This window comes from Mesoplodon mirus (assembly GCF_964341445.2).
Source record: "Mesoplodon mirus genome assembly, chromosome: 6".
NCBI classification, from domain to species: domain Eukaryota; kingdom Metazoa; phylum Chordata; class Mammalia; order Artiodactyla; family Ziphiidae; genus Mesoplodon; species Mesoplodon mirus.
The window spans coordinates 8,248,313-8,274,600 of NC_138982.1; the positions used below are offsets into that span (position 1 = coordinate 8,248,313).

The window sequence follows — 26,288 nt, forward strand, 5'->3', positions numbered from 1 at the left end:
GGACCCAGCCGCTCCGTGGCATGTGGGATCTTCCCGGACCGGGGCACGAACCCGTGTCCCCTGCATCGGCAGGAGGACTCTCAACCACTGCGCCACCAGGGAAGCCCTAGTTTGTACCTCTTAAAGCCCTACCCCTGTATTGCCCCTCCCCACTTCCCTTGCCCCACTGGTAACCACTAGTTTGTTCTCTGTATCTGTGAGTCTGCTTCTTTTTTGTTCTATTCACTAGTTTGTTGTATTTTTTAGATTCCACGTATAAGTGATATCATATGGGGTTAACGATTGACTAATGGAAGCAGGAGGTGGGAGGGAGCTGGGCTGATAGATGCCCCTCCTCTGCTCTGCCCTGTGGTTCTTCCTTGTGACTCTTGCAGAAGAGTTTCATGTGCCTGATGAACGAGCAGCCAGTGTGGTAACGTCTGGCATCACATCCCCCCACCCCTTACTCCTTTTTTCCCTGTGCATTCTATTATGAAAACTTTCAGACATACAGGGAAGTTTAAGGAATTCACAGCGAGCACCTGTACACCCATGACCTAGAGTTTACCTTTGACATTTTAAACAGCTTTATTGAGATATAATTTAAATACCATAAAATTGACCCATTTAAAGTGTACAGTTCAGTGGTTTCTAGTATATTCACAGAGATATACAAACATTATCACAATTTTAGAATAGTTTCTGCACCCCCAAAAGAAACCCCCTACCCATTAACATTCACTCCCATTCCCCTTCTCCCAACCCTAAACAACCACTAAAATTGGTTGCATGCAATTTTAGATACTGCTTTTCAGTGGAATCCTACAGTAAGTGGTCTTTGGTGACTGGCTTCTTTCACTTAGCATAATGTTTTCAGGGTTCATCCATGTCATAACATGTGTCAATACTTCATTCTTTTTTATAGCTGAACAATATTCCATTGCGCATTAACATTTTATTAGACTTGCTTTATCACATGTCCATCCATTTATCCATTCCTCTGTTGATCCATTAATCCATCTTACATCTTTCATGTATTTCCCCCATTTTGTTGTTGTTGAGCCCACAAAATGGTTTATTCTGAGTCATTCAGGGTGAGGTTACATAAGATAATAAGAGCAATGATGAAAATTTTGCAGTGTTTTTTGTTAAACATGTGCTTTGACCTTCACATTTTTAATACCATGCTCTCTGACATAAGAAATTTATAAATATATATCTTATTTTCTGGCCTAGTTAACTTTATTTTTCCTCTGATAAATATTACTTTTTTCCTTTCCAAAGTACTTAAAATTAGAGAATGAGCTTTTAAAAATGAGATATTTAAAAAATGAGTGTGTATTTCTTACATGAAAACTAAACATTATGAAGGACTTACTTTAAGTTTTACTCATGTTCTCACTGGATATTTCCCCCATTTTTTTTTTTTTTTTTTTTTTTTTTTTTGCTGTACACGGGCCTCTCACTGTTGTGGCCTCTCCCGCTGCGGAGCACAGGCTCCGGACGCACAGGCCCAGCGGCCACGGCTCACGGGCCCAGCCGCTCCGCGGCACATGGGATCCTCCCAGACCGGGGCACGAACCCGTATCCCCTGCACCGGCAGGCGGACTCTCAACCACTGCGCCACCAGGGAGGCCCTCCCCCATTTTTTAAGCTTTTTCCCAACTGTCAGTGCCTTCACCTTGCACACCTCTCAAGTAAAGCTCATATCACATTATCACATGGCCACCCTCGGTGCAACATGTGAGGCTGGGAGATGGAGTGCTTAGCCTTCTGGCTCTATAGTAAAGGGACAAAGGGAAAAGGGAGCCTGGGAATGGACTTTCGCTACCTTGGCAGACAGTGTTTCTCAATTTCATCTACATCTCCCCCTCCAGTCTCCCCTCCCACCATTGCATCCCACAGAGCTTATACTCCAGAAATGCCAAATTACTTAAAGTTCCCCAAGCACCCTACATTTTTCTGGACTCCATTTCTTGCACATGTCCATTACCTGGACAGCCTTCTCTTTGTGACAGGTTCTTCCCTCATAATTCAGCTCGGCTGTCACTTTTCAGTGAAGTATCCCCAACACACACATAGACACACACACACACACACACACACTCTGGCCTCCGTATGTTTGTTTTCCACTCCCATTAAGGCATTTACCCTCCTTTGGCTCACGGGCCCAGCTGCTCTGCAGCATGTGGGATCCTCCCGGACCGGGGCACGAACCCGCGTCCCCTGCCTCGGCAGGCGGACTCTCAACCACTGCGCCACCAGGGAAGCCCTGAATTAACCTTTTGACCTGTCTCCACCAGCCTATAAATCCTCAAGGTCAGGGGCCAGGCCTAGTATGTCTTGGTATCCCTAGAAATCACTGCAGGGTGTGGCTTAACAAATATTTGTTGGATAGTGAATGGAAAACATCTAGTTACCATCTTCACTATTGTTTACGTAAGAAACATTTTGTTGAGCATGCAGCAAGGGAGGCTCGGGGGTAAATACCCATTTTGATACAAAGATGAGTAAGACTGTATCCTGGGCCTCAGAGGAGCCTACGGTACTCTTTTGTTTTGGCAGACGTAACACTGAACAAGATGCCAGGACAACAGATGTAAATTGTTGTCCCAGGCCAACCGAAACATATGGTCACCCAAATTACATACACACTTCTCCAAAAACAGTAGTGCCATGCTGACTCATGCCCAGCCTGTCAGACCCAGGTCACTTCCACAATTTTCTTGCTCAAGCCAATTACTCCTCATTAGTGCTTAGGTCATTTATGTTTTTCATTGTTGTTATCCATGTAAAAATCATCCATGAAATTTAATATTCCTAAGGTATTACATATATTGTGTACATTAAAAACATATATTAACCAACTAGACAGAAAAAAAAAATCACCCAGTAAACAACTAAAAATACTTTCCAACCTTTTTTGATGTACTGAATTCACATTTATAATCAGTATGCGAAACCCATTACATATATGCACTTCTTGGTATTAACACTAGACTCTAGTCTTTTTTTTTTTTTTTTGGTCGCATGGAGGGCACGTGGGCATGCCCCCTGCAGTAGGAGTACAGAGTCTTAACCACTGGACTGCCAGGGAAGTCTGGTCTATTGTGTTTGTTGAAAGGCATTGGGTGTTTCCAGCTTGCAGCCATTATGAATGATGACACTGCGAACATCGCGATGTGGATTCCTTTCCCTTTCTTCTGAATCAATTCTTTCAGCTACTTGCTCCAAAGTCAAGTGACCTGGTTGAAGAACAGGAACCGTTGATACATCTCATTTTCTCTGCTTTGTGTCTTACTGCTCTCCTAAAAATCTGAGTCAAATTACAGAGCACATCTGTTTCTCACAACTCTGCCAATAATTTATGTTCTCACTTTTATGTAAATATTAGTAGAAGCTTATTGTCATTTTAGGGTGTTCTTTGCATTTTTAAGTGCTGCAAAGGTTATACATTATACTTTAATCAAAAGCAGCTTAGTTTTTATGAAAACATATTATAATGTAAGTATATACTTTATAATTACAAGGTATGTTGCAGGTATTCATTAAATATTTGTTGAATGAATGAACGTTTTGAAATTATACTCAGTTACAAAGAGACAGATGCTGCATGATTCCACTTATATGAGGTACCTAGAATAGTCAGATTCATAGAGACAGAAAGTAGAATGGCGGTTGCCAGGGCCTGGGGAGTTGGGGTAATGGGGAATTGTTTTTTGGGGGTTTTTGGGGTTTTTTTGTTTTGCTTTGTTTTGTTTGGCTGTGTTGGGTCTTCGTTGCTTCACGCGGGCTTTCTCTAGTTGCGGCGAGCGGGGGCTACTCTTTGTTGCAGTGCTCAGGCTTCTCACTGTGGTGGCTTCTCTTGTTGCAGAGCACAGGCTCTAGGCGTGCGGGCTTCAGTAGTTGTGGCTCGTGGGCTCTAGAGCACAGGCTCAGTAGTTGTGGCACACGGGCTTATTTGCTCCACGGCATGTGGGATCTTCCTGGACCAGCGCTCGAACCCGTGTCCCCTGCATTGGCAGGTGGATTCTTAACCACTGCACCACCAGGGAAGCCCAATGGGGAATTGTTTAATGGGTATAGAGTTTCAGCTTTTAAAGATGAAGAGTTCTGGAGATTCATTGCACAACATAAATGTACTTAATACTCTTTAACTAAACACTTAAAATGGTAAGATGGTAAATTGTATGCTATGTGTATTTAAATATATATATATATATATATACACATTAACCCAATGGTCATTTGGTATATATTGTCAGTAGAAGTGTGCCTACAATATATAGTCTTGCATGTTAAATGAAGTTTCATGTGTGGAATTTTATGGATTAAAATTTCTGTATTAAATTTTCAGTGCAGAGACAAACAGGCAAAGATGGTTGATATATTAGTATCATTACATAGCAAATAGAGTAAAAAAACATAGACTAGATAATATTATGTGAACGTCCAATATTAGCAATAAAGAGCTCCACTTAAAAAAAATCATGCATCTAATTTTCTATTATCTGTGAATAAAAAGCAGAAGCAGAATTTAGGGGATCTTAGAGACAGCCGCGTGAACTTTTTACCTTAAAGATGAGGTGAGGGGACTAAGAGAGTCTAGGTGGTTTTCCGACTTCAAGATCAGCCGTGTCTGTCTCTTTCATAATGTACTCCAACCAAATCCTCTTTATGTCTCATTGGCCAGAATGGATTACATGGCTTGCCCTGACTGCACCAGAGGCTGCTGGGAAAGCAGGGAATAGAATAGGTTAGACACATCGCCACTCCAAGTAAATTAGGGTTCCCTCAACAAGGAAAGAAAAGGAGAAAGGGTATTGAGTAGGCTGTCAGCAGTGTCTGTTCAATTCACATTAGTGTTTTTGTTTTGTTTTGTTTTTGTTTGGGGCATTACAGGCTGGAACCAGTGGTTGTATGGCTCCTGAAATCCTAATGGAAAAAGCGAGTTATGCCTATCCTGTGGACTGGTTTGCAATGGGATGCAGTATTTATGAAATGGTTGCTGGACGAACACCATTCAAAGATTACAAGGGAAAAGTCAGTAAAGAGGATTTAAAGCAAAGAACACTGAAAGAGGAAGTCAGATTCCAACACGATAACTTTACAGAGGAAGCAAAAGACATTTGCAGACTCTTCTTGGCTAAGACACCAGAGCAACGCTTAGGAAGCAGGTAACTATCATATAAAGACATGATTAGTGATGTCAGCATTTCCACAGGGATTTGGAGAATACTTTGGATTAATGACAAAGGCTTGGGATTAAGTAGTAGTAGTATTTTCCCGTTATTATTTGTATATTATGTGGTTAAGTATTTTCAACACTTTCAAACACTATGAACACTTGATATGGAACAATCTCCAAGATGTATTTTTTTTAAGTAAATACTGCAGTTTTAAATTTTTATTTAATTAATTAATTTATTTATTTATTTATTTTTGGCTGTGTTGGGTCTTCATTGCTGCACACAGGTTTTCTCTAGTTGCAACGAGCGGGGGCTACTCTTTGTTGCCGTGCACTGGCTTCACATTGTGGTGGCTTCTCCTGTTGCCGAGCATGGGCTCTAGGCATGCGGGCTTCAGTAGTTGTGGCATGTGGGCTCAGTAGTTGTGGCACATGGGCTTAGCTGCTCGGCAGCATGTGGGATCTTCCCAGACCAGGGCTTGAACCCGTGTCCCCTGCATTGGCAGGTGGATTCTTAACCACTGTGCTACCAGGGAAGTCCTCCAAGATGTATTTTCAAGTGAAAGATTCTGCCCCTTTTAAACATCTCTGTAAAATATCATTAATCAGTCAACAAATATTTATTAAGTACGTATGATGTTGCCAGCTATGTTAAGTACAGTTGAAATTAGTTTTGAGGAAAGTCAAGTTTTATTGCGTACAAAGGAATAATAAGATCAAGATATTTTAGAAGAAAAAAATAAGAAAACCTGACCTATGAAAAGACCCTTGGCAGTGAGTAACTGTGTCATGTAAGGAGAAAACCAAGGGTTTTCAAGTCACAGACATAGACTCACATCCCAGCTTGGCTACATACTGATCATTTTACCCCCAAGCAACTGAGTTACTTTCTTGGAGTCTCAATATCCTCATATATAAAATGGGGTTTTTTGTGGGTGTGATCGTTAATTTTATGTTTTAACTTGACTAGGCCACAGTACTCAGATATTTGATCAAACACTATTCTAGATGTTTCTGTGCAGGTATTTTTTAGGTAAGATTAACATTTAAATGAGTAGGTTTTGAGTACAGCAGGTTACTCTTCATTATGTGGATGAGCCTCATGTGATTTGTTGAAGGCCTTAATAGAAAAGGACTGACCTCCCTGGGAGAAGGAATTCTGCCAGCAAACCACCTTTGAACTTGAACTGTGACTCTTCGCTGACTCTCCAGCCTACCTTGCAGAATTTGAACTTGCCAGACCTCCACAACTGCCTGAGCCAGTTCCTTAAAATAAACTCTCTCTCTCTCTCTCTCTCTCTCTCTCTCTCTCTCTCTCTCTCTCTCTCTCTCTCTCTCTCTCTTACATACACACGTACTGGGGGGAGAGGAAAGAACTTTTCTTCTACCCGCTTAGGTTTAGAAACGGAAGCCTGAAAATTAAACTGCCAAAAGATGATTAGCAAGAGAATAGACAGATTTTTATTTATGTACATACACAAGAGTTCACAAAAAAGTGTAACTAGGTGGCAGTTAGAATTGAGGGCTTATATTCCATTTAATAGGGAAAGGGGATGGGGAGAAGGTCACTTACAGGAAAACAAATGACTTCTTTGAAATAGTGGGGTAAGGGCACTCATGAGAGAACAGTTGACTTTTAGGAAAGATAAATGGCCCTTAGAAGAATAGATGGGAGATATGGTAGCTTTGTGGCAATGTCTATTTAGGTGTGGTGCTGAGTTCTGTCACTGGTGATAAGAGTCAATCTTTCCTGCTTCCAAAACTCCTGAAATTCCCGGGGAGAAGATTTATGAGTTGAGTTTTTTTCCAAGGCTCTGCTTATCTTAAAGGCAGACAAGGGGAGTTCAAAACCTGCATCTGTTGACTCTCAAATAACTTCAGCTCAAAATAATTTTTATGCCACTGTTGTGCATTCTGGACCCTTCAGCGCCCTTTTGGTTCTGTTTCTCTAAAGATCCCTAACTAATTCAGTGGGATATTTTGAGGTTTAGATATAATGCTTGCAAAGTTAGATATAACATAGGTTAGGAATCATTCAATGTGATAGCAATTATTATTAATTAGTTCTAAGGGTGATATCAGATAATTTTTTTTTTTTTTGGCGGTACGCGGGCCTCTCACTGTTGTGGCCTCTCCCGTTGCGGAGCACAGGCTCCAGACGCGCAGGCTCAGTGGCCATGGCTCACGGGCCCAGCCACTCCACGGCATGTGGGATCCTCCCGGACCAGGGCACGAACCCGTGTCCCCTGCATCGGCAGGCAGACTCTCAACCACTGCGCCACCAGGGAAGCCCTCAGATAATATTTTGACTAAACTACGAGCTCGTGTGTCTTAAATTACTTGGACTGAATTTTCAAAATCTAAAAATACATACAAAAAGAAAGTTACAACCATAAAGTAATATGACTGATTTTTAATATTACACCAAAATTTAGAGAGCCAAATTACTCTAAATCTTCTGAGTAGTTGTGAGTGGAGGCTCTAGAACAGGGCTGCCTTAGCTCACAGTGTTTACGTATGGAGGCAAGCTTTTTATTTTTGATCTGATTTTTTAAAATAGTGAAACAAAATTCATTTGTAATGACTTTCAAAGCATTTCAAAGATAACCAAACTAACAAATGAGTATTTTGAAATGAGATGGAACTCTTCACTGATGTGAAAGTAAAATGTGGAAGTGATTTTCCTGTGTAGATTCCAGCATTGTATTAGTGTGGTCAAAATAGGCCATGTTGTGATCACAAGCAAATCCCAAAGTCTCAGCGGCTTAAAACAAAAGGATTATTTCTCATTCACAGGATGTCCTTTATGGGTCCAAGGGTTCTCCAGGTATCTCCCTTCTGAATGGTGACTCAGAGCTTCAGGCTGCTTCCACCTTTCAGCCCCACTGGAACTGGTGGTTTCATCCAGTGGTGGTTTCGGTTGCTGTGGCAACAAGAGAGCATGCAGAGAGCCTGGGGAGCTTTGTCCTGCTTCAGACCCACTTTACAGGTCATTTCAGATACACTTCTGTCAGACAGAATGAGTCCTCGGGCCCTGCCTAAGGGCAAGGGAGCTGACTAGTGCTGCTTTCTGTCTGTCCAGGAAGGAGAGGAGAGCTGGATATGGTGAACACAGACCGTCTCTACCATCTTGGCTCTCAAGCCCATGCGGGGGGAATCAGAGGATGTACCAACAGTGGCCAAGGCAGTGAAAGAAGCGAACAGTCTCTTTAGATGACTTCCTTGAAGGGAACACGACCCACTTGGTGTCTTTGAATAAAAACCTATCTCAGTACTTTAGAAGCCCACTTTGAATCTGTAAAATGAAACATTGACTACAGGAAAACGCCACCTTAAAGCACTAGATCATGGCCTGAAGCTGCTCTGTCAAGCAAAACCTTTTTAAAAAGCATTTGTTGGGCTTCCCTGGTGGCGCAGTGGTTGAGAGTCCGCCTGCCGATGCAGGGGACACGGGTTCGTGCCCCGGTCCGGGAAGATCCCACATGCCGCGGAGCGGCTGGGCCCGTGAGCCATGGCCGCTGAGCCTGCGCATCTGGAGCCTTTGCTCCACAACAGGAGAGGCCACAGCAGTGAGAGGCCCGCGTACCGCAAAAAAAACCCCAAAAACATGTGTTGTTGTGACTGTTTTGTATAAAAACTGTTTACAACATTAGGGAGAAAGCATATAAAAACCAGCTGTTCAGTGAAAGAGAAAACCTTCCAACGTTTTCATTTCAACTCTTTGTATTTTTTAAACATTCATTCAAATGAGATAATGTTTGAGTACTTTCGTGGGCATCCTCCAAAGCCGAGCAAATACCTAGACAATGTGTTACACAGCGGGAGAGGTCAAGTGCCCCCTCCCTGTTGCATTCACGAGCATTTGAAAGAAAGAAAAAAACCCTTCTCCTTCCTTAGACATCACTGAAGGGAATCTCCTCTTTTGCCTTTATGGGTCTGTGAATTAATTTTGCAGAGAAGCCAGAAGCTTTTCTGATCATCTCACAGGGACTCCAGATGGGGTCAACTATGGTGTGTTCCAATAAAATGAAAGGTGAAGACTGAAGTATTTTGCAGGATTGATTCTGATCAGACAGTGCAGCCAAATAAGGGCAAATATCCATGCAAGTCTCTGACTTAAGTGCTTCTCGGGCCAATAGCCACTGTTCTTGGCAGACCAAACCCCACAGTGTGGTCCTCGTGTATGGGCAGCTGGTACCTTTCCTTCACTGACTGTTATTAGAAAATCCGTTGTAATCTCTGTGTGTGGGGTTTGGTAACACAATAGCCCCTGTCAGTGCTCTGAAATATATTCAATAAGCAGGAGAAGTCTCCCTGCAGCTGCTGATTTGGCCCTTACAAAAGGCGCTGCCACCTTCAATAGTCTCCCCTATTTGCCCAAGGGCACTGCACGATGATGGACCAAAAGGGCCCTGAACAAGTCTGCCAGGGAAAGGCTCAAGAGTCAAATAAGCTTCCCTCTAATTACACAACTGAGGTGAGTACAGTTAGTGCAAAAGAGCCGAGTGATCAGCTTTCCGGTAGCCTGGACACCGGGGGAAAGGAGCCTGGGTAGCCTGGACACCGGGGGAAAGGAGCCTGGGTAGCCTGGACACCGGGGGAAAGGAGCCTGGGTAGCCTGGACACCGGGGGAAAGGAGCCTGGGTAGCCTGGACACCGGGGAAAGGAGCCTGGGTAGCCTGGACACCGGAAAGCTGTTCCCTGGACACCGAGGGAAAGGAGCCTGGGTAGCCTGGACACCGAGGGAAAGGAGCCTGGGTAGCCTGGACACCGGGGGAAAGGAGCCTGGGTAGCCTGGACACCGGGGGAAAGGAGCCTGGGTAGCCTGGACACCGGGGGAAAGGAGCCTGGGTAGCCTGGACACCGGGGAAAGGAGCCTGGGTAGCCTGGACACCGGAAAGCTGTTCCCTGGACACCGAGGGAAAGGAGCCTGGGTAGCCTGGACACCGAGGGAAAGGAGCCTGGGTAGCCTGGACACCGGGGGAAAGGAGCCTGGGTAGCCTGGACACCGGGGGAAAGGAGCCTGGGTAGCCTGGACACCGGGGGAAAGGAGCCTGGGTAGCCTGGACACCGGGGAAAGGAGCCTGGGTAGCCTGGACACCGGAAAGCTGTTCCCTGGACACCGAGGGAAAGGAGCCTGGGTAGCCTGGACACCGGGGGAAAGGAGCCTGGGTAGCCTGGACACCGGAAAGCTGTTCCCTGGACACCGGGGGAAAGGAGCCTGGGTAGCCTGGACACCGGAAAGCTGTTCCCTGGACACCGAGGGAAAGGAGCCTGGGTAGCCTGGACACCGGGGGAAAGGAGCCTGGGTAGCCTGGACACCGGGGGAAAGGAGCCTGGGTAGCCTGGACACCGAGGGAAAGGAGCCTGGGTAGCCTGGACACCGGGGGAAAGGAGCCTGGGTAGCCTGGACACCGGGGGAAAGGAGCCTGGGCAGCCTGGACACCGGGGGAAAGGAGCCTGGGTAGCCTGGACACCGGGGGAAAGGAGCCTGGGTAGCCTGGACACCGGGGGAAAGCAGCCTGGGTAGCCTGGACACCGGAAAGCTGTTCCCTGGACACCGAGGGAAAGGAGCCTGGGTAGCCTGGACACCGGGGGAAAGGAGCCTGGGTAGCCTGGACACCGGGGGAAAGGAGCCTGGGTAGCCTGGACACCGGGGGAAAGGAGCCTGGGTAGCCTGGACACCGGAAAGCTGTTCCCTGGACACCGGGGGAAAGGAGCCTGGGTAGCCTGGACACCGGAAAGCTGTTCCCTGGACACCGAGGGAAAGGAGCCTGGGTAGCCTGGACACCGGGGGAAAGGAGCCTGGGTAGCCTGGACACCGGGGGAAAGGAGCCTGGGTAGCCTGGACACCGGGGGAAAGGAGCCTGGGTAGCCTGGACACCGGGGGAAAGGAGCCTGGGTAGCCTGGACACCGGAAAGCTGTTCCCTGGACACCGGGGGAAAGGAGCCTGGGTAGCCTGGACACCGGGGGAAAGGAACCTGGGTAGCCTGGACACCGGGGGAAAGGAGCCTGGGTAGCCTGGACACCGGGGGAAAGGAGCCTGGGTAGCCTGGACACCGGGGGAAAGGAGCCTGGGTAGCCTGGACACCGGGGGAAAGGAGCCTGGGTAGCCTGGACACCGAGGGAAAGGAGCCTGGGTAGCCTGGACACCGGGGGAAAGGAGCCTGGGTAGCCTGGACACCGAGGGAAAGCTGTTCCCTGGACACCGGGGGAAAGGAGCCTGGGTAGCCTGGACACCGGGGGAAAGGAGCCTGGGTAGCCTGGACACCGGGGGAAAGGAGCCTGGGTAGCCTGGACACCGGGGGAAAGGAGCCTGGGTAGCCTGGACACCGGGGGAAAGCAGCCTGGGTAGCCTGGACACCGGGGGAAAGGAGCCTGGGTAGCCTGGACACCGGGGGAAAGGAGCCTGGGTAGCCTGGACACCGGGGGAAAGGAGCCTGGGTAGCCTGGACACCGAGGGAAAGGAGCCTGGGTACCCTGGACACCGGAAAGCTGTTCCCTGGACACCGAGGGAAAGGAGCCTGGGTAGCCTGGACACCGGAAAGCTGTTCCCTGGACACCGAGGGAAAGGAGCCTGGGTAGCCTGGACACCGGAAAGCTGTTCCCTGGACACCGAGGGAAAGGAGCCTGGGTAGCCTGGACACCGGAAAGCTGTTCCCTGGACACCGAGGGAGAGGAGCCTGGGTAACCTGGACACCGAGGGAAAGCAGCCTGGGTAGCCTGGACACCGAGGGAAAGCAGCCTGGGTAGCCTGGACACCGGAAAGCTGTTCCCTGGACACCGGAAAGCTGTTCCCTGGACACCGGGGGAAAGGAGCCTGGGTAGCCTGGACACCGGGGGAAAGCAGCCTGGGTAGCCTGGACACCGGGGGAAAGCAGCCTGGGTAGCCTGGACACCGGGGGAAAGGAGCCTGGGTAGCCTGGACACCGAGGGAAAGGAGCCTGGGTAGCCTGGACACCGAGGGAAAGGAGCCTGGGTAGCCTGGACACCGGAAAGCTGTTCCCTGGACACCGAGGGAAAGGAGCCTGGGTAGCCTGGACACCGGAAAGCTGTTCCCTGGACACCGGGGGAAAGGAGCCTGGGTAGCCTGGACACCGGGGGAAAGGAGCCTGGGTAGCCTGGACACCGGAAAGCTGTTCCCTGGACACCGAGGGAAAGGAGCCTGGGTAGCCTGGACACCGGGGGAAAGGAGCCTGGGTAGCCTGGACACCGAGGGAAAGGAGCCTGGGTAGCCTGGACACCGGAAAGCTGTTCCCTGGACACCGAGGGAAAGGAGCCTGGGTAGCCTGGACACCGAGGGAAAGGAGCCTGGGTAGCCTGGACACCGAGGGAACGGAGCCTGGGTAGCCTGGACACCGGAAAGCTGTTCCCTGGACACCGAGGGAAAGGAGCCTGGGTAGCCTGGACACCGGAAAGCTGTTCCCTGGACACCGGGGGAAAGGAGCCTGGGTAGCCTGGACACCGGGGGAAAGGAGCCTGGGTAGCCTGGACACCGGAAAGCTGTTCCCTGGACACCGAGGGAAAGGAGCCTGGGTAGCCTGGACACCGGGGGAAAGGAGCCTGGGTAGCCTGGACACCGAGGGAAAGGAGCCTGGGTAGCCTGGACACCGGAAAGCTGTTCCCTGGACACCGAGGGAAAGGAGCCTGGGTAGCCTGGACACCGGAAAGCTGTTCCCTGGACACCGGGGGAAAGGAGCCTGGGTAGCCTGGACACCGGGGGAAAGGAGCCTGGGTAGCCTGGACACCGGAAAGCTGTTCCCTGGACACCGAGGGAAAGGAGCCTGGGTAGCCTGGACACCGGAAAGCTGTTCCCTGGACACCAGGGGAAAGGAGCCTGGGTAGCCTGGACACCGAGGGAAAGGAGCCTGGGTAGCCTGGACACCGGAAAGCTGTTCCCTGGACACCGAGGGAAAGGAGCCTGGGTAGCCTGGACACCGAGGGAAAGGAGCCTGGGTAGCCTGGACACCGAGGGAAAGGAGCCTGGGTAGCCTGGACACCGAGGGAAAGGAGCCTGGGTAGCCTGGACACCGGAAAGCTGTTTCCTGGACACCGAGGGAAAGGAGCCTGGGTAGCCTGGACACCGGAAAGCTGTTCCCTGGACACCGAGGGAAAGGAGCCTGGGTAGCCTGGACACCGGAAAGCTGTTCCCTGGACACCGGGGGAAAGGAGCCTGGGTAGCCTGGACACCGAGGGAAAGGAGCCTGGGTAGCCTGGACACCGGAAAGCTGTTCCCTGGACACCGAGGGAAAGGAGCCTGGGTAGTCTGGACACCGGAAAGCTGTTCCCTGGACACCGAGGGAAAGGAGCCTGGGTAGCCTGGACACCGAGGGAAAGGAGCCTGGGTAGCCTGGACACCGGGGGAAAGGAGCCTGGGTAGCCTGGACACCGGGGGAAAGGAGCCTGGGTAGCCTGGACACCGAGGGAAAGGAGCCTGGGTAGCCTGGACACCGAGGGAAAGGAGCCTGGGTAGCCTGGACACCGGGGGAAAGGAGCCTGGGTAGCCTGGACACCGGAAAGCTGTTCCCTGGACACCGAGGGAAAGGAGCCTGGGTAGCCTGGACACCGGGGGAAAGGAGCCTGGGTAGCCTGGACACCGAGGGAAAGGAGCCTGGGTAGCCTGGACACCGAGGGAAAGGAGCCTGGGTAGCCTGGACACCGGAAAGCTGTTCCCTGGACACCGAGGGAAAGGAGCCTGGGTAGCCTGGACACCGGAAAGCTGTTCCCTGGACACCGAGGGAAAGGAGCTTGGGTAGCCTGGACACCGAGGGAAAGGAGCCTGGGTAGCCTGGACACCGGGGGAAAGGAGCCTGGGTAGCCTGGACACCGGGGGAAAGGAGCCTGGGTAGCCTGGACACCGAGGGAAAGCTGTTCCCTGGACACCGAGGGAAAGGAGCCTGGGTAGCCTGGACACCGGAAAGCTGTTCCCTGGACACCGAGGGAAAGGAGCCTGGGTAGCCTGGACACCGGAAAGCTGTTCCCTGGACACCGAGGAAAAGGAGCCTGGGTAGCCTGGACACCGGAAAGCTGTTCCCTGGACACCGAGGGAAAGCAGCCTGGGTAGCCTGGACACCGGAAAGCTGTTCCCTGGACACCGAGGGAAAGGAGCCTGGGTAGCCTGGACACCGGAAAGCTGTTCCCTGGACACCGAGGGAAAGGAGCCTGGGTAGCCTGGACACCGGAAAGCTGTAGCCTGGACACCGAGGGAAAGGAGCCTGGGTAGCCTGGACACCGGAAAGCTGTTCCCTGGACACCGAGGGAAAGGAGCCTGGGTAGCCTGGACACCGGAAAGCTGTTCCCTGGACACCGAGGGAAAGGAGCCTGGGTAGCCTGGACACCCGAAAGCTGTTCCCTGGACACCGAGGGAAAGGAGCCTGGGTAGCCTGGACACCGGAAAGCTGTTCCCTGGACACCGAGGGAAAGGAGCCTGGGTAGCCTGGACACCGGAAAGCTGTTCCCTGGACACCGAGGGAAAGGAGCCTGGGTAGCCTGGACACCGGAAAGCTGTTCCCTGGACACCGAGGGAAAGGAGCCTGGGTAGCCTGGACACCGGAAAGCTGTTCCCTGGACACCGAGGGAAAGCAGCCTGGTCTTCTGTTGTTAGCATCAGCACCCACCGATACTTATTGGAAAGGGGCGTAAGGCATGGGCCCTGCCCTCCAGGGGCATATAGTCGGGGATGTGTCAGAACATAAAGAAAACCTCACCGTGGCCCGTTTTTCCCCAGTCTTCTGTGACTGGTGGCAATAAGGCTGCAGTTGGCCATCCCTAATGGACAAGCCAAGGCCATCCGGGCCTGGTTGAGATGTTAGTTAAGAACGGTGCTTTTTTTAAAAAGTTTATTCTATCAGTTAATTTTTTTTTTAATTTTTTGCCTTATAACAAAGTGAGTCAGTTATACATATACATATGTTCCCATATCCCCTCCCTTTTGCGTCTCCCTCCCAGCCTCCCTATCCCACCCCTCCAGGCGGTCACAAAGCACCGAGCTGATCTCCCTGTGCTATGCGGCTGCTTCCCACTATCTATCTACCTTACGTTTGGTAGTGTATATATGTCCATGCCGCTCTTTCGCTTTGTCACAGCTTACCCTTCCCCCTCCCCGTATCCTCAAGTCCATTCTCTAGTAGGTCTGTGTCTTTATTCCTGTCTTACCCCTATGTTCTTCATGACATTTTTTTTTCTTAAATTCCATATATATGTGTTAGCATACAGTATTTGTCTTTCACTTTCTGACTTACTTCACTCTGTATGACAGACTCTAGGTCTATCCAAAAAAGTTTATTCTATTGAAGTAGACTTGATTTACAACGTTGTGTTCATTTCTGCTGTACAGCAAAGGGATTCAGTTAGACATATATACACTCTTTTTTTCATATTCTTTTCCATGATAGTTTATTACAGGATATTGAATAGAGTTCCCTGTGCTATACAGCAGCACCTTGTTGTTTATCCGTTCTATATATAATAGTTTGCATCTGCTAATCCCAAACTCCCAGTCCACCCCTGCCCCTTGGCAACTGCAAGTCTGTTCTCTACATCTGTGAGTCTATTTCCTAGATAAGAGAACTGTGCATCCTGATGTGAGGACTGGTATGGCAGGTTCCCCACGGTCACCAAGCCCATGGGCACTCTCCTTTATCCAAGTTAAATCTGCTCACAGTGACTTTACAGGTGCCCTCTTGACCTCTGGTGCAGTGTGTTCATACCTGCCAGCAGCCATCAAGATGGTACAAGCTTCTTCCTCATGGCACCTGGTCCCATCCTAACTCCTCTGTTCTCTATGAGACACACAGGCCTGAGGTTCATTCCTGATCTACTTGGGTGGAATTTTACCTCTATCCTTGTTGTGACACATTTAAAATCTGGTACCAACCCCCATTCCGCAAATCTTTCTGATACTTTAAAATGTTGCTGTGTAAATTATACCTCAATAGATCTGACTTTTTAAAAAAAATCCATCCTTGAAATTTCAATTCATCTTAGTAACCCTCCCTCAAGGCTCTTACTCTACAGGATGTAAACCACACAGACATTGGTCAGTAGGTTCTTTTTTTTTTTTTTTGGCTGCATTGGGACTTCGTTGCTGTGCGTGGGCTTTCTCTAGTTGCAGCAAGCAGGCGCTACTCTTCATTGCAGTGCGTGGGCTTCTCATTGCAGTGGGCTTTCTTGTTGGGGAGCATGGGCTCTAGGCGCATGGGCTTCAGTAGCTGCAGCATGCGGGCTCAGTAGTTGTGGCCACGGGATTAGTTGCTCCGTGGCATGTGAGATCTTCCTGGACCAAGGATTGAACCCATGTCCTCTGCTTTGACAGGCCAATTCTTAACCACTGTGCCACCAGGGAAGTCTGATCAGTAGGTTCTAATAGATGGCAAGCCTGCATTTCCCTTTCTTTCAATTCATGGAGACTCAGTGGCTTTGGGGAGAACAGAGTTACCTTATAGTATCTTATGATACAGTTTTCCATACCTCTCTTTTCAGTGGGGTCATAATGGGAAAAGTCCAAGGAGTCCTGGATGGGCCTTTCTGGATGGAGCTAGGCTTGAATCACAAAACAAGAACTGGGGAATTGCTGGACATCAGAAGCCTTCGACTGAGTTTCTCTTTTCCATAATAATATTTGACTACAATTTTTCCTTTGAAAAATTCACCTATATTTGCTGGCTTTCTCAGATACACAGCTATTTATAAATGCAAAAGCAAGTATAAAGAGGTTAAAAGAGGGGCTTTCCTGGTGGTGCAGTTGTTGAGAGTCCGCCTACCGATGCAGGGGACACAGGTTCGTGCCCCGGTCTGGGAAGATCCCACATGCCGCGGAGCGGCTGGGCCCGTGAGCCATGGCCACTGAGCCTGTGCACCCGGAGCCTGTGCTCCGCAACGGGAGAGGCCACAACAGTGAGATGCCCGCGTACCGGAAAAAAAAAAAAAAAAAAAAAAGGTTAAAAGAGGTTTAAAATACAGTTAAAAGACAGATAAGGTTGTTGTGATGGTTAAATGTGACAAAGTAAGTGAAGAGCATAACGTTGTGTTAGCCAAGAGTAGCTCTGAATAAATGTTGGTTATTTCCACTTGTTATTAGTAACGTCATTATTGAGTTTAGACTCTAGTCTAGACAGAGTCTGCTGCAGTAATCCTCAGACACAGTAGGGAGTCTCTGAAGGGGATGTATATGGGAAGCCCTCAATCCCTTTCCTAAAAGCTTTCTGATTACTAGAACAAAAATGAAAAAGGGAAGACCATGAATGTAATTAGCTTTATTAAGGTTGATTTACGACAGAAATTGACTTCTTCCAAAAGGAAGACATCTCTTAGTCAGACCAGCATACCTACTCATATAAAAGAAAAAGAGGGAACTTCCCTGGTGGTCCAGTGGTAAAGAATCTGCCTTACAATGCAGGGGTCACGGGTTCGATCCCTGGTCAGGGAGCTAAGATCCTACATGCCGTGGGGCAACTAAGCCCGCATGCCACAACTACTGAGCTCGTGAGCCTCAACTAGAGAGCCCACGCGCCCTGGAGCCTGCACGCCACAACTAGAGAAGAGAAAACCTGCACACCACAACTAGAGAGAAGCCTGTGCACCATGATGAAAGATCCCGTATGCGTCAACAAAGATCCTGCATGCCACAACTAAGACTCGATGCATCCAAAAATAAAGAAAATAAATAAATAAATGATAAATAATAAATCTTTTTAAAAAATGAAAAAGAGAAAAAAATCATTTGAACCTGATGCCACAAAACAGCCCTCTTTTTATTTCTTTAAAACTTGGACTCAAGAAGAACCAAGAGAAGTGTATGGTAGACCACCCCTAATATGGTCCCCAAAGATCCCTACCTCCTGCCATCCACACCCTTGAGTAACCCCTTCCGTTAAGGATGGGCTGGACTTACTTGTACGTACTGACTTGCTTCTAACAAGTAGACTATGGCAGAAGTAATGAGATGTCATTTCCAAGGTTAGGTAATAAAAATACTGTGTCTTATATCTTGAGCTCTCTCTCTGTCTCTCTTGATATGACCATTTGTCCTGAAGAAAGACAGTTACAATGGTATCAGGCAGCCCTGTGAAGAGGCTCACATGGTGAGGGATGGAGGCTTTCCAATAACCATATGAGTGAGCCTGGAAGCAGATTACCCCAACCCTGACCCCCCCACCCCAGTCGAACCTTCAGATGAGACCACAGCCTTGACTAACAGCTTTACTGTGATGTCTCTAGAGACCTTGAGTCAGAGGCACCCAGTTAACCCAAGTCTAGATTCTTGCCCCACAGAAACTGTGAGATAATAATAAATGTTTTTGTTTTTGTTTTTTTTAAATAAAGCCTTTTTAAAAAATATATTTATTTATTCATTTATTTGGCTGCTCTGGGTCTTAGTTGCATCACTCGGGATCTTCATTGCTGCATGAAAGATCTTTAGTTGCGGCATGCGGACTCTTAGTTGCAGCACGTGGACTCTTATTTGCAGCATGTGGACTCTTTCTTAATTGTAGCATGCGAGATCTAGTTCCCTGACCAGGGATCAAACCCAGGCCCCCTGCACTGGGAGTACAGAATCTTAACCGCTGGACTGCCAGGAAAGTCCCAAATGTTTGTTGTTTTAAGCCACTAAATGTTAGGGCAATCTGTTACACAGCAATAGGTAACTAATATAAAAGGTTACACAACTAACTGGAAACACACATTTTTCCCCCTTATTCTAAGGCAAATACTAGAATAATTTCTAGCATGGGGAAGGAGGGTTTGATAACAAACAACTGTAGTCTTGAGCACCGAATGTATGCTCAGTTATGCTGCTAAAAATTGCTAATGGATTATTTAAAAGTCTTTAAAGATTACTGTGGCAGTTGAGGGAGGTAGGTGGGGCTCCTAGAAATCATTTCATATGAAGAGTGAGGAGATCTGACTGCTGTCTTTTAAAATATAAGTGGTGGTCAGGTAAGAAGGGACATGCTTCACTTGTTCTGTGTAACCCTGAAGGACAGAGCAAGAGGCAGTGAGTGACTTGGAAGCTGCAGGCAAGCAGGCTCTGACCCCACTGAATTTTGCTGGTGTTTCCATGAAACACCAAGAACAAAAGTCATGTCAACTACTTGGCTGTTTAAAAATTACATCTAGGGGTTTCCCTGGTGGCACAGTGGTTGGGAGTCCACCTGCCGATGCAGGGGATACGGGTTCATGCCCCGGTCTGGGAGGATCCCACATGCCGTGGAGCGGCTGGGCCCGTGAGCCATGGCCGCTGAGCCTGCGTGTCCGGAGCCTGTGCTCCGCAACGGGAGAGGCCACAGCAGTGAAAGGCCTGCGTACCGCAAAAAAAAAAAAAAAAAAATTACATCTAAATGTGAAGGTGGTCTACAAACAATGGAAATGCTACTATCTGCATATAGTAGAAGTGTGGGGTAATTTTTTTTTTTTTTTTTAGCCATGTGTAGCTCGTGGGACCTTAGTTCCCCAACTAGGGATCGAATCCAGGCCCTCGGCAGCGAAAGCATGGAGTCCTAACCACTGGACCGTCAGGGAATTCCCTGTGGGTGGTTTTGAAAGTTGTCATTTTTCTAAATTGTTCTTTATGTTATATTGTCTCTGCAATTAAAATGAAATGTATTCTAGGAAAAGAAGGCCACATATTTTGAATTGCTAGAACAGTTCCTGTTTGGGTTTGTTACTGTGTCTCAGGCTGGCCATCTCCTTTCTTCACAGAGAAAAGTCTGATGATCCCAGGAAACACCATTTCTTCAAAACCATCAACTTTCCTCGCCTGGAAGCTGGCCTAGGTGAGCCTCCATTTGTGCCAGACCCATCAGTGGTTTATGCCAAAGATATCGATGAAATTGAAGATTTCTCTGAGGTTCGAGGAGTCGAATTTGATGATAAAGATACGCAGTTCTTCCAAAGATTTGCAACAGGTGCTGTCCCTATAGCTTGGCAGGAAGAGATTCTAGAAACGGGACTGTTTGCCGAATTGAATGACCCCAACAGGCCCGCAGGTTGCGGGGAGGGTAATTCGTCTAAGTCTGGTATATGTTTGCTATTATAAGTTGTTCTCTCTACCACACGGGCAGCAGGAGTCTCAGCTGACATAATCCTCGAATGTTCCTAATACGTGAAAATCTGTCGAATGAGCACTGATCAGTCAGGAAGGACATTTCAACCACAAAACAGTTCAAAGGGTAGGTGAGCTCACCACTAAGACGTATTTTCTCTCCTTCCCTCCTTTCTCCCTTCCTCCCTAACTTACTTCCTTTCTTTATTCTTTCTTTCTTCCTTCATAAAGAAGAGTACAGTCTCAGTTTTCACTGAGACCTGGGAAAAGGAACACTCAGGTTTATTTTGCTAAACTAAAAGCATGAGCCTTTGCCATCCTGTCCCTGATAATTACACAGTCCTAAGAACAGAGAATGGAACTCTGTGGTATGCTCAGAAAACGAGCATTTGCAATTCTTAGTAAATAATCATTTTAGTTTTTCTTTGTTTATATCTTTTCTTCCTTTCATCTTTCAGTATTTCTCCTGCTTCTGTACTTATAAAAGGGATTTTGAACCTGGAAATAAATATTTCTGATTTTCCCCCTCCCTGCAGAAAAGGAGTGGATTGTACTATTTTGGAAATATTTCAGATTACAGAATAAATTTTAATTTATAGGGTCTCTTTTTCATATTTCTGAAATATTCTACCATTATAATGTTGAAGCATGTTAAACGTAAATACACATGAGGTCTGGGGATTAAAGTATTCTGTAAGTTGAGTTCTTTAGGTAGCATTCTACAAATTGCTTACCTGTATAATTCCGCATGCCATCAGTTCCCAAACTTTGCTGAACTTTGGAATCACCCAGAAATCTTTTAAAATACTAACATGTGACTCCCACTCCCAGATTTTAATTGGCCTGGAGTACAACCTGGGCATCTAGATTTTCAAAAGCTCCCCGGGTGATTCCAGTGTGCAGCAAAGTTTGGGAACCACAGACATGCAGATTTAAATGTTATTACATATGGGTCCTTGTTTTGGCTGCTCAAAACCTCAGTCTTACATTTTGACAACTTTTCAAATACCCAAAAAAATGCATAACTTTGGCAGTTGCGGTTAAATGAAACTGAAGATAATCTGTATTCATCTTGTAGATTTCCTTGCCCTTGCACACTTTAGTTCTTCACACATATCTTGGGAAGTAGATCTCTTGACTATTTCAAGACCTGAAGGATACATATGGGCTTAGAAACTGATTTGAACAAACAGTGGCCCTCATTTCAGGTGGCTGCCCAACCAGCACTTTATAGGAGAATTAGCACTTCTCAAAAGCACAGCCAAAGTGAGAATTTTAAGGCCAAAAAAAAATATATATATATATATATATATATATATATGACACAAATATACATCTGGGGTGACCATATATATATGTGTGTGTGTGTGTGTGTGTGTGTGTGTGTGTGTGTGTGTGTATATATATATATATATATTTTTTTTTTTTAAGATGTATGTGTGCCTAAGGAAATCTCTTTTGTCCCAAAGGTGAGAAACCTGGCTGAAGTTATTTTAAAAGTTTTGTCCCTTGAGTAAGGGTACCAAGAATTACAAAAACACTGGCCAAAATTTTTTTGGTTAACTGGAATCCAGCTAACAGTAATCCTCAACTACAAGACAACATCAACCATATCTGGAACAAGGAGGAAGAAACTCCCATGGAGCTGAGTCCTGGGTTAGAACACCTGCCACTCGCCTGCTCATCCTCCATCCTCAGTGAGCTCCCTGAAGCTCCAAAGCCTACCCTAGAGACACTGCAGAGTCCTGAATCACCAAAGCAGAATACAGGTGTGTCCTGCAGATTCTTCTTCCTAAGGCAAGAAAGTAGATTAAGGTTTGATAAAATTTCTAAGTCTGTTTAACAAAAACTAATCAACAGTTAACAGAAATTCAATTAACTAGAGCATTCCAAAAGTAGAGAGCTCAGGATTTAGCTTTATAAACATCAGACATTTTAAAAAGTGACTTCTACTTCCATTGGTTCTTTCATGTGAATACCTACTGCTCTTGATAAACTTTAAATGCAAATCTGCTTCATGTTTTAGAAGTAACTCAGGAAAATAATTGAATAAGATACCTATATTCAAACAATCACCAAGTAAGCATGTGTTGAGCTCTAGTTATACACTGAGCCCTGCACTGGGTGATGTTGGGGACACAGTAGAGAAATAAGACAACCATCTAAGAAAGGCCCTGTGGTGTAGTGTAGCATGCAGACTCCTGTGGGTGTTATTATTCACATTTTAAAAGAGGAAACTGATGCTCATAGATGTTTTGTAGCTTGTCCAAGGTCACACAGCTCTGCAGGGTTGTTGTGAAGCCTAGAAATAGTGTATAGGAAGCACATAGTGCTTGACTTGCATATAGTAAGGGCATACTAAATTTAAGATCACGGTCAGTAAGTAGCAGCAGGTCGAACGATTCCTGGTCCAAGGAGAAACTATTAAGACCTGAGTCTTCATTAAAAGTTCCAGAGGAGGTGAGAGAAGCAAGAGAGCTGGGTCCTGGGGAGTGGTTGAGAAGGAAATTTTTTACACACAATGAAAGAAAAATCTAATTGGAATAACTGGAGACATGGGGGCCCATCCCAGGTCTCCTGCCCATCATATGCCAGGTGGGAATCCACCTGGGCCAAGTCAGAGTACAGGAGGCTCACAAGGGCAGGGTAGGTAAGGGACAGACCTCAGCATGGAGATTAAATGTTACAGATGGAGAGAAATAAGCCAATGCAAAGGGCTTGGCTCAGATTGTGGGTGGGATTCAAGACTGAAATAAGATGCAACCAGATGTTTTATCAAAGAAAAGAAGTGATTTTTGAAAAGGGATGATACTTGCTTATTTTTAAACAGTTAAAATGAGCTTATGTTTTTAGAGAAAAATTTTATATATAAACAAAATGAAACATCAGGGGAAACACAGACATATATGAGTGAACTATTCAGACAAAGAAGAACCAAGGAGAAGTCATTTTTATTCTTCTAGTTTGTCAGGGATTGTTTGAAATGTTTGTTTCTTAAAGGGGGAGATGGAATTAATAAACCGCTTGAAGGGGCTTAGAAGTGCCTTACAAAGCAGGAGGTATGGATGATGTTTTCACAGGAAACAGTGATGAATGATTGATTTTAGGTGTAATTTTTCTTCTTTTCTTTTTTCAGCCACACCGCGAGGCATGCTAAATCTTAATTTCCCCACCAGGGATTGAACCTATGCCCCCTGAAGTGGAAGCACAGAGTCCTAACCAGTGGACCGCCAGGGAAGTCCCCGATTTTAGGATTGTAAGCCACAAAGAGTTAAAAAATATTCTCAATTGTTTACTTTGAATATCAAATTCAAGATGTTTCTCATTTAGGTGACCAGGCATGAATGTGAAATAACTGAATAATTTAAACTTTGCTTCTTAGGAATTGCTCATTTGAAGTCATTGAGGGAATTTCCTGGAATACCAGTGGTTAGGACTCTAACCTCTGTGCACTTTCACTTTCACTTTCTCCCAGTTCACTTTCACTGGACACTGCAGTGGCCTGGGTTCAACCCCTGGTCGGGGAACTATGATCCCACAAGTTGTGCGGTGCAGCCAAAAAAAAAAAGAAAGAAAAAGAAATCAGAGAGAATACTACATCGATTTTTAAAGATCATTATTATTATATTGTGTTTATCATTAGGGCAGTTTAACTGATGTTAATTTTTGGACAGTAAAACATGATGAAAATAGTGAAAATATATAATACTCGCTTCTTAAATGATTGTTCTTGGCAGTTATAAGCCTTAAGAAGAAAAAAAACAGATACAAGATTTTTTTGGTGGTGGGGAGGCCAGCCTGGAAGATTTACCATATTAGCCATTTTGATCATCAAAAAAGTAAAAAGACTGAATTTTCTTGGATCATCTGGGAAAAATAATTGCAGTCGTTTAGGTTTAATTATTCTTTCAATAAATATTGGTGCCTGCCATGTGCCAGGCCTCATTTTAGTTCGGGGAGATAGGCTGGGTTTTGCCCCTGTAAACTTTTTAGATTGGAAAGCGCTTTTGTTCACCCTGTGTGTCACTAAACTTTTATATCTCTCTGGGTAGAGATGAGTTCTGTTCTTTCCATTTTTTCCTAAGTTTTCTGCACTGGACATATCTTTCTTTTAAAAATCAAGAAAAAAAATTTTTTTAAAGCAAGGCAGGCCCTGTCATAATTGGAGCTGGGTGTGTGCCCAGGCTGGCTCTGGCAATAACCAGACCCTGAGGACCTCCTTCCTGGCTGAAAGACGTGAACTAGCCTGGGTACCAGCAGTAAGTCCAGGACTCCTGGTCTGAGCCAGCAGAGTCTCCCTGGACAAAGCCAGCAATTGGTGCCTAAGGTTGAGCCAGATTAGTGGTCCCACAATCCAGACCATGAACTGTGGCCAGTTGGTGGCAAAGTTTTTACCAAACCTCAAAGAAAAAAAAGAAAGGACAATGCGGTGAGTCTTTCAGGCGCTACGCTCTTCAAAATATCTTATTGTATCACATAGCTGAAATGTCTTCTTTTATGAAGTAGTTGATATTTGACAGAAGTAAAAATTGAAGACCAGTGACTATCCCTCAAGTATTGTTTTTGAAATTTTACTGATGCATGAGATTTCAAAATCTGGAACCCCCTGGACTGGATGACCTGGAAGGGCATTCCAACTGTAGGGAAACTGTGCTTCAGTGGGAAATGATGCATTTTCTAGAGGAAGACCTACAAACTTTTTCTGTAAAAGACCAGATAGTAAATATTTTAGACTTTGCAGATGACAACTACTTAACTCTGCCTTTGTAGTGGGAAAGCAGCCACAGACAAGGGAAAGGACCGACTCTGTCTGTGTGCCCATAAAGCTTCATTTACAAAAACAGGTGGTGGAGCTGGATTTGACCCACAAGCTGTAGTTTACTGATTGTAGTTGTAAATAAGTCTCATTATTGGCTGGGTTATCTGATTCTAACAGAGCTATTTTACAACTCTATAAATTATAGATAACCAATTGGGATGTAAATTAATTCTTGTCTATAGATGTTCAAATAACCCTTCCCCACTGAATTAGTTTGTTAGGGCTATAGTAACAAAGTGCTGGGTGGTTTATACAACCGAAGTTTATCTCAGTTCTGGAGGCTAGAAGTCTGAGATGAATGTGTCATTGGGATTGGTTTCTTATGAGGCCTCTGTCCTTGACTTCTAGATGGCCACCTTCTGTCTCATGGTTCTCCTTCTGTGTGGGTCTGTGTCCTAATGTCTTCTCCTTATAAGGACAACAGTCATATTGGATTAAGGCCCACCCATATGACCTCATTTTAACTTGATTACCTCTTTAAAGACCTTTAATTTGTATCTGCAAATACAGTCACAGTCTGAGGGACCTGAGGGTTAGGACTTTAACACATGAATTTGGGGAGACACAATTCAGCCTATAACACCCCTTAAGCCAATTTTATGTCCATTTGCACGTTCATTTCAACATTCTTTTACCCCATATAAATATGAGGGTTTTATTGCTTCTCTGAACTGGTTGAAATGCCAGTTTCCTCCTTAAAGAGTTAAATAAAATCTTTAACATGTTTTCATTTTTATTTCTGTATGACAGTCATGATTTTACCCTTTTTTTGGAGAATTATCCATTAACACAAAGCAGAATGTCACAATGCCATCACGGAACCTGGGGCACATTTAAAAAATTCTGCTTCCATAAGCAAAAGTTCTCCGCAAGAGCCCTCTCTCTTTTTGTTCTCTTATGAAACACACAGCAGAGAGCAGAGCCCCTAAACAGAGGGCTGGTGGGAGCGGTGGTGAGCCCAGGAAGCCGCTAGCATTTCCCAGGGAGTTTGGTTGAGGTGCATGGGGCCAGCTGACTAGTCTATATTTTTAAACCTATTCTCCTCACCCTGCCTCTCCTGTCTGCATGGCCAGCTGTCACACACACTCCCGCCATGCCCACAGTTCCTGCATACCGCAGGGGAAGCTATCAGGGAAGAAGAGGCAGGGAGGAGAGAGCCAGGAGCCACAAGAACCAAAGACAGCTTCAGAAGTCCACCTGAATTTTTTTCGACAAGTGCATATGTGTGCTCTGTTTCACCTAAAGAGTTGGCTAAGCG

At 46.4% G+C, this 26,288-nt stretch overlaps 1 protein-coding gene across 1 annotated transcript in view; it reads left to right on the top strand.

Annotated features, from left to right (window-relative positions):
* GRK7 (G protein-coupled receptor kinase 7) overlaps window positions 1-20,279 on the top strand; it is a gene marked incomplete at its 5' end in the record, with an annotated part of 40,946 nt that extends 20,667 nt beyond the window's left edge. Inside the window, 2 exon segments of the mRNA XM_082624400.1 lie at window positions 4,882-5,156; window positions 19,869-20,279. Of these exon segments, the coding sequence (XP_082480526.1) occupies window positions 4,882-5,156; window positions 19,869-20,205 (612 nt within the window). The 3' untranslated portion in view covers window positions 20,206-20,279.
* Between the last annotated feature and the right edge of the window lie 6,009 nt (window positions 20,280-26,288).